This window comes from Kryptolebias marmoratus, linkage group LG2 (assembly GCF_001649575.2).
Source record: "Kryptolebias marmoratus isolate JLee-2015 linkage group LG2, ASM164957v2, whole genome shotgun sequence".
Taxonomy (NCBI): domain Eukaryota; kingdom Metazoa; phylum Chordata; class Actinopteri; order Cyprinodontiformes; family Rivulidae; genus Kryptolebias; species Kryptolebias marmoratus.
In genome coordinates, this window is record NC_051431.1 from 34,676,803 (window position 1) to 34,685,316 (window position 8,514).

Genomic DNA, 8,514 nt, shown 5'->3' on the forward strand with positions numbered 1-8,514 from the left:
AGATATTATTGCTGTCAGGTTGGCAGGAGGCAGAGGCCAACCCAGAGCGCAGACTCATCTTCAGGAAAATAAAGGAATTTATGTAAAATAAACACAAAACAAAGGCTGACGTGAAAGCAAAAGTAAACATAACCAAAATCGGAACAGGAGCAACAACGAACCAGCGACAGGTGAAGGACATGACCAGGTTTTAGGAACAGGAGGTAGTTAGCAGAAGTGAGCACAGGTGGGATGATTACAGGACTTGGGGCAGGTGTAGATGGGTGTGGCAGGCAGACGAGATAAACTGAGGAGAAGTGAATGATGGCAGAGGCACAGAGAACAAAACATGAACACAACAAAAGAAACAAGAAACCGAATACAAAAATCCTGACAATTCCTGCTGTTCGACTGCATCTCTGCTCTGCTGCCATAAAAATAAAGACCATCAAACAAAACCAAACCCACAGGAGACCAAATAAACACTAACAAAATAAAAACAATCACAAACATGATAAAACATCAAATAAAACCATTAAAATCTTGCAAATATGTCAACAGATTTTAAAACACCAAGAGTTAAAGCCTGTCTGATATGTAGGGCCGCTGCCTTCAACCAGGCTACACTAGTGGCTAGCCAAATAGGTTTTATCATTGTTCAGGCAAGTAAAAACTTTTTTTCAGTACCAGTGTGAAAGGATGCTACGTTAGCTAATATTAAACCTCTACACTTTTGCATGATACTGAAGCAAACAACATCCGAGTTACTACGTGAATGTATGTGTGCTGAACATATACAATGTTGTATACAGACACGAAGGTTGCAGGTGAGCTTAGCTTTACTGTCAGAATACACACATCCCCCTCCTTGTTGGTGCAATAAACCAGTGAAAATGAGGGAATATAAAGATCCTCGGCTCGCAGAATCAGCAGCAGCACAGGTCTCTGTACCTGAAGCCTCTGTTTCATTAGTGGACTTGGTCCCTTTAAATTAAATTAATTAGGATTAAAAAATTTGAATGCTTAACAATATTAACTAACCAATCAATTTTTTATAATTTCCCCATCCCCTACTTCACACAAACTCACAGAAACACTACAATCTTTTTTTAAGTGTGGCCCAGTTTTTTAGCCAAAGCTGAGGTCATGTCAGCGAGCAGCTTCTCCCTCAGGTTGTCCTCCCTCCTCTGCAGCTCATGGATGAAATGCCCCCTCAGCTCCTTCATTTCCATCACATGCTCCACTAAATGCCGGCGTAGCTCACTCTTTGCCTCTGGAGGCAGGTTTGGCCTGTTGTCCACAAGCTCTGCTCTCTGTCCACACAAAGACAGAGCTCTTCTCAGAGTCCCTGTGTCCGCTTCCAGCAGCTGGTCTATGGTCTGCTTTCGACCAAGGTGGTCTGCGTAAGTCAACACGGGAATGATGTGCCCCATGACTTCCTCTCCAAACAGCTCCAAGGTGGCTCGGATCGCCTGAGTGATATCCTGGTTGAATTGTATTTTGGAGCCTGGAGCCCGGATCACCAGCAGAAAGGCATGTGGACCAGGATTGGTGAGCTGAAGACTCCTCAGAGCTTCCCTGGCTCTGCTGTTGTTCCCTAGAACAGACCCTAAAATGTCTGGGGTGTCAACTATGGTGAGCTCCCTACCATCCAGGACCTTGCTCCTCCTAATGCTCTGGCTTAGAGGTTCCATAGAAGCTCTTGTCTCATTGTTGCCTAACAAAGTATTTGCTAGGGAGGTCCGCCCTCCTCCGCTAGGTCCCAGAAGGATCAATCTTAGGCCCGGTTTCTTGAAGGTGTCGTCGATTAAGTTCAGAATACCAGTGACAGACTGCGATCCTTCTCCAGATGACCCTACAGAGGTGATAAGTTTTCTTTAGTAAAATACTCAACTTTTTTGCAGTAAAGTCAAATACTCTTAAAATCTGCGTTGAGATATGAAGTTTGTTGCCGATAACCAAAATAAAAGCTGAATTGCCCAATTCTGGTATGGTTGGTCAAACCTTAAAAATAATGTTAGGCACAATTTCATGCTCAGAGTACGTGTTGCGAATGATTTTCGACTACAACCACATGAGATTTTGACTCAGTACCTGTTTAATTAATTGAGTTATAGACATTGTTGTGTTAGTGACCATCTTAAATTCTGTCAATGTATTTTTGCTGTAAAAGCTAATGAACAGAATATGTCTATTTTAGCAGAGAAGCAAATATAGTGAAATGACCTGTGATGACTCTGATGATTGGAACCACCCACTTGAATTTGGAGGAAAATCCTAAGGAGGCAACAAATCATACATTTGTAGGATTAAATTTTAATTATTGGCTATTTGATTCAGATGTAACACTGACATAGCTACTTTCTATTTAAACTTTAATTATACAGTCCCAATGAAGAGTGAACAATCAACAGAAGGCCAGGCAGTACTTACCGACCATAAACCGCCAAATCCGAGACAGACACTTAAATAGGCTCTGGATTCCTGAGATACAAGTGGAAAAGTCAGCATTACGAACAGAGATTTTAGGGAAAAAAACTCCTCCCTTTACTGCCCTGCTCCCCAGGTTCCATCCGCCTAGCAGCAATTAGTACTTCTTACAACACATGCTTATGTACTCCTTTACTCTGGCACGGCTCACTTATATAGAACAACAAGTGTCAATAGAACAGCAAACTGTTTAAAAGCAGAGAAAGCATCTTAATGAGTGTTATTAAACGAATGACCAAAGTGTACTCTCAGCGGCATGGGAATAACATGAGAGTAGATACACCCAGAGCAGAGACTGAGCAATACTGGAGAAGCATATGGGAGAGGGAGGCATCACACAACAACAATGCCCCATGGCTACAGGATTTAAAGGGGACCTATTATGCAAAATTAACTTTTTGCATGTTTTTATACTTCCATTTAGGTATCTGCTGCTTCTAGAAACAGTCCAAGCGCAAAAAACACCCAGCCATTTTTTGACAATAAGTAAATGTTTTCTGGTGTCTGCAAAATGACCTGTTTCAAAAACCTCGGGATTGTTATGTCATAATCCCCGTTACCTAGCAACCCCAAGCCGAGCCCAGCCCATCACCTAGCAACCCAAGTGGAGCTCCACCCACTTCGTTACAAGAAGACCTAAATGTTTATTCTGCTGGTTTTACAGCTGAACAATGTCTGCTGGAAAAGGAAAAGGTTCTGTTGTCAGCTGTACCGCCGCTGTCCTGACCCACTACCAGCAGGGTTTCAGACCGCTGATTGCTGCTGTCCGACTCGACAAATGTCGGTTCGGACCCACTAAGTGCCCCTGTCCCAAAGTCAGAATCCTCAGGTTGAATTAACACCGATATAAATGTGCGTCAGATCTGCAGTGTTTATTCTTTCAGTGAGTTTTTATGTTTTGAGACGGGACACAGAGTTGGGGGGTGGGGGGTGGCCAACAACAGCTTATTTGCATAAAAGTGACGTAGCTCTAAAACCGGCAGAACTGATCAGGTGAAATCTCAAGCATAATAGTTCTCCTTTAAGATTGGAGCACACCAATCTCCCTAAACACAAACCAGTATCCATCACAGTGGCAGACATCCAAGACAGAGTCTTAGGTATGAAAAGCTGGACTGCACCAGGGCATGACATGATCCACACGTACTGACTAAAGAAACTGACCACTCTCCATGAATGCCTAGCAGGACAAATGAACCAGCTGCTAATGGAAAGGACCCACTCAGAGTGGCTGACCCAAGGCTGGACAGTACTGATCATGAAAGACCTCCAAAAAGGGGCAATACCTTCCAACTACCGGCCAATCACCTGCCTTTGTACAACATGGAAGCTCACGGATTGTCCTCTTTCGATACTATCAGTGAGGGTCAAAAGTCATACATTCTCAATATATCCCCAGAAACAGACATCCTGTCCCAAGCCCGGACATTAAAATAATTGAACATTGAGTCTTTCTTCTTCTTTTTTTCTTTTGACTGTTCCTTTTTTAGGGGTCGCCATAGCGAGTCATCCTCCTCCATCTAACTCTGTCTTCTGCATCCTCTGTCCTCACTCCAACTACCTCCATGTCCTCTCTGATTGCCTCCATATATATATCCTTTTTCCTGGCAGCTACATCTCTAACATCCTTCTACCAATATACTTGCTGTCCCTCCTTTGCACATGTCCAAATTATCTCAGTCTGGCCTCTGTAACTTTATCTCCCAGTCATTCAACCTGTGCTGTACCTCTGATGACATCCTTCCTAATCCTGTCCATCCTTGTCACTCCCAAGGAGAACCTCAACATCTTCAGCTCTGCCATTTCCAGTTCTGTCTCCTGTCTTTTTGTCAGTCCCACTGTCTCCAAACCATACAACATAGCTGCTCTCACCACTGTCTTGTAAACCTTTCCTTTGACCTTTGCTGCCACCCTTTTGTCACAAATCACTCCTGAAACTTTTCTCCATCCACTCCATCCTGCCTGGACTCTCTTCTTCATCTCTTCACCACACTCCCTGTTTTCCTGGACGGTCGACCTTAAGTACTTAAAGTCCTGCACCTTTGTGACCTTTTCTTTTTGTAGCCTCACTGTTCCACCTGCCTCCCACACACATGTACTCTGTCTCACTATATCTGACATTTATTCCTTGTCTTTCAAGTTCATTCCTCCACCTCTCCAAGTTCTCTTCCAGTTGTTTCCTGTTGTCACCACAGATCACAATGTCATCTACAAACATCATAGTCCAAGGGGATTCCTGCCTGAGCTCATCTGTTAGTCTGTCCATCACCAGAGCAAACAAGGAGCTCAGAGCCGATCCTTGATGCAGTCCCACCTCCACCTTGAAGCTATCAGTCACTCCTACAGCACACCTCACCACTGTCCTGCTGTCCTCATACATGTCCTGTACCAGTGACATTGGAATGTTATTTGGTCTGGATAAATGCTGTTGAATGGTATCCAAGATAGACAAGGTGATCACAACTGAAGGGGCTGAACTACCTGAGGGCAACATTGTAGATATCCAGGACAGAAACAACTACTTTGGAATCACATAGACAATGTGATGACTCAATGATGAGTCCACAAGGAAGTCAGCCACAACCAAGTACCTACAAAGGAAAAGGCCTTTGCATACTTAATGAGAAGTCACAAAATCTGTTCTCATTCACTTGGTTGCGTGACAAAAAACGGCATCATTTTTGTTCATGTAGCAGCTTCATCCGCCACTTTGCAACACAAGGCCCTGGCTGAACCTTTTTTTCACAGGGGTTTGCACCAAGTATTGTGTGATTGGTCAGAAGTTGTTGTGGGTGTGTTTAAGTTTTAATGGAGTCATTTTACTTCTAATGCTCCGCTGTGAAGCAGCTGGCCAAGGCTGTTAGAAAATACAGCCGTCTTTACAAACTGTTCCAGCAAAACTCATGTCTCAGGCAGGAGAAACCAAATGTGGAAGAGGAGAAAGAGGAACCCTCATGGAAAGACAAGTCTCTGTACAGCATGTACCACAGGCAGATTGAGGAAGTGGCTGATATCAACAAATCCTTCTAGTGGCTAGAAAGGGCTGGACTGAAAGACAGCACAGAGGCACTAATCATGGCAGCACAGGAGCAATAGAGGCCGGGGTCTATCATACCAGGCAGGACCCAAGATGGAGGCTGTGTAAAGATGGCCCTGAGACAGTCCAGCACATAACAGCAGGATGTAAGATGCAGGCAGGCAAAGCATACATGGAACGCCATGGTGCACAGGAACATCTGTACCGAGTATGGACTGGAAGTCCCACAGTCAAAGTGGGAGACTCCACCTAAGGTGGTGGAGAATGACAGGGCTACGATACTGTGGGATGTCCGGATACAGACTGACAAACAGGTGATGGCGAACCAACCAGACATTGTGGTGATAGATAAGATGCAGAAGAAAGCAGTGGTGATAGATGTAGCAGTCCCAAGCAACTGTAACATCAGGAAGAAGGAGCACGAGAAGCTGGAGAAAGTAATATCGACTAAAGTAGACCTATATCAGAAGATGATTCCCTAACTCTGGAATTAACATATTTTATAAATAGCTTATAAATGACAACATAAAACTCCTAATATCTTTTGGTTTTAGTGGGCCATGCCATCTGTAGATTAGTTCAGCGTGGAGGGGGATGAATATACTCTGGCACTAAAGCTGAGCTCACCCATTACTACAGTTTCCCCTTTATAATCCTTTCAAAATAAACTAGAATGAAAAAACAGATGCTGTGACTCTACAAGTTGTTTTTGTTTTTTCAGGAGGGAGTGGGTGGTAGATCTTGTGTTAAAAAAGCACACTAACAGTTTGTTGTACCACTACCAGGTGTAAGCAAAAAACTGTTGTGACCATTGTATTAATTCTGTGAATTTGCCCATTTTAACTAGGTTTTAAATATGCTGCCCATCCCTACACAGCATGTCATTTGACTTGAAAGTTCATACCACGGAGAGTTCCCACGAGGTGGCTCACCCAGCCCCAAAGAGCTGACAGACCTATGGCAGAAACAACATAACACATTTCATGATTTAGTTTAAGACTGCAGCAAGTACTTCTTATTATTCTGTCATGCTGATGTCAGCAGGGTTATCACCGGTCAGTTTTAACAAACTCACCAGTTAGGGAGCAGAAGAGATGAATTGGCCATCGGATCAGAGCTGGGAGAGCTGAAATCAGACCAAATAAAATATACAAAACTAATTAATCCCATGCATACAGCATCACACTGTTGAGCTTTTAAAGTTGTGTTGTCTAATTCAATAATAAATTCAATAATAAATCATGTAATAAAGTGTGTAATAAAGAAAAGAAAATGTTTTGGCTAACAGAAAATAAATGAAATGTTTCAACTGAAATTTTACTACTTCACTAGAAGGGTTCACAAAAAGACTTAACTACTAGCAACTGCCTTAATTATTAATACACTGTAGGAAGAGTATGTAGTTAATTCATACATTCTCTAACCATTAATACATGTGTAACACATGGTGTAAAAGTGCATATATATCACTATTTACACACAGTATATAGAAAAGTTTATTCATGAGTTATTAAGCATGAATAAACACTGAGTATGTTGGTTTTGGAAGAAATAGACTTCATGGGTAAAGCAATATTAAATGCATTAATTTATAACTTATTAAGCTGAATAAACATGTTTTCAAGGTTAATTAGCCATTTATTAATGATTAAATAAGGCTAAACAGTAGTTATTATAAAGTGCTGCAAAACTGGCTATTAAAAGAAAACTTGAACTCCTGCTTTTCATGTATTTTATAATGTGAAAAGTTAGTTTGATAAGCAAGTTGCTGAGTGGTTCTCAGAGTCAGCGTTCACACTATCGTTTTCTTTAAATCAAACTCATTCTGCACATTTTAACCATTCATATACCAAAATGTTCAACTCGGTTAGGAATAGTGTGCTTTGGCTTTAAAGTTTTTCAAACGTTTTACTTTTCAAAAAAAAAAAACAACTTTATTTCAAACCAAGTTGCCTTAAATTACTTTCAAATCCTTCAAAAAAAATTTCTAAATCTGCTTCACCATTTTTCTTTTTATGTTATTTTTTGCTTTTACTAGTTTTATGAATTTAGCATTTGTTTTACTAAAATTAGCTAATTTTTGCTTTAACATTTACTAGCTAATTTTAACTTTGATGTCTGTTTTGCTTATTTTAGCTACTATTTGGATCCTTTTAACTTCAGCTACTGTTTTGCTGCAGTTAGACTTTCTTCAGCTCATTTTATTCTGTTTTTTTCATTTCAGCCAGTGTTCTCACTTTCGTCTCCGTTTTGCATATTTTACCATGTGTTCATTCGGCACTCAGCATTTTCATAGAAAATGTCGATTTGCTTGTTAGAAATGTGTTATTGTAAAAGCACACAGGTTTGTGGAGGTACAGAGGTCATTCTTTACCAGAAACTCTGTACTCTTGGTTCATATTTAACCTAATTTCAGATTAAACTTCACAGCAGCTGGATTTGTGTGTGTCGTGCCGTGGGACTGACTCTGTGAAAATCTGTAGAGAAGATATCCCACCACAGCAAACGCTCCCATCTGCACATTACTGCCACCCATCCACCAACCTGAACAAAGGAGAACAGGCAGGAAAAAAGGTTCACAAATGATCCTGGATTTGACCTTTAATCCAAACATTAAACAGACTGAAATCTTCAGTCATCGGGTTTTGTAAGTGTAAGGTTTGGGGAAGCAACGTACCTGAAAACATGTCAGTGTTCATTAGTCACTTCAGCATTATTCTGACAACTTTAAACACATAAACCATTAGTTATATGAACTGTATTATTAAAACCTTAACCTGCTGTGGTGCAGTGGTAGAGTGGCCGTCTTGGCACCAGAAGGTCACAGTTTGATTCCCCACCTAACCCATAAGTTGTAGTTTCCTTGAACAAGATAACTGCTCAACTGTCTATTCGAGGGTTCTGGAGAGGAGGGTCCATCGGATTGTCGAACCTCGGATTCAGGAAGAGCAGTGTGGTTTTCGTCCTGGCCGTGGAACACTGGACCAGCTCTATACCCTCAGCAGGGT

General features: G+C 41.6%; 1 protein-coding gene across 3 annotated transcripts in view; it reads right to left on the minus strand.

Annotated features, from left to right (window-relative positions):
• Positions 1-59: 59 nt before the first annotated feature.
• The window catches only part of LOC108246211 (GTPase IMAP family member 8), a 10,554-nt gene continuing 2,099 nt past the window's right edge, over positions 60-8,514 (minus strand). For 2 of the 3 annotated variants that reach the window (XM_017433626.3, XM_017433625.3), the window contains exons 3-8: positions 7,973-8,050; positions 6,582-6,632; positions 6,411-6,461; positions 2,413-2,463; positions 2,206-2,256; positions 60-1,834 (exon numbers count right to left, since the gene is read on the minus strand). In XM_017433626.3, coding sequence (XP_017289115.1) covers positions 1,089-1,834; positions 2,206-2,256; positions 2,413-2,463; positions 6,411-6,461; positions 6,582-6,632; positions 7,973-8,050 — 1,028 coding nt within the window. In that variant the 3' untranslated portion in view covers positions 60-1,088. The remainder of the gene's footprint in view (positions 1,835-2,205; positions 2,257-2,412; positions 2,464-6,410; positions 6,462-6,581; positions 6,633-7,972; positions 8,051-8,514) is intronic. The other variant, XM_017433627.3, reaches the window with a different exon arrangement.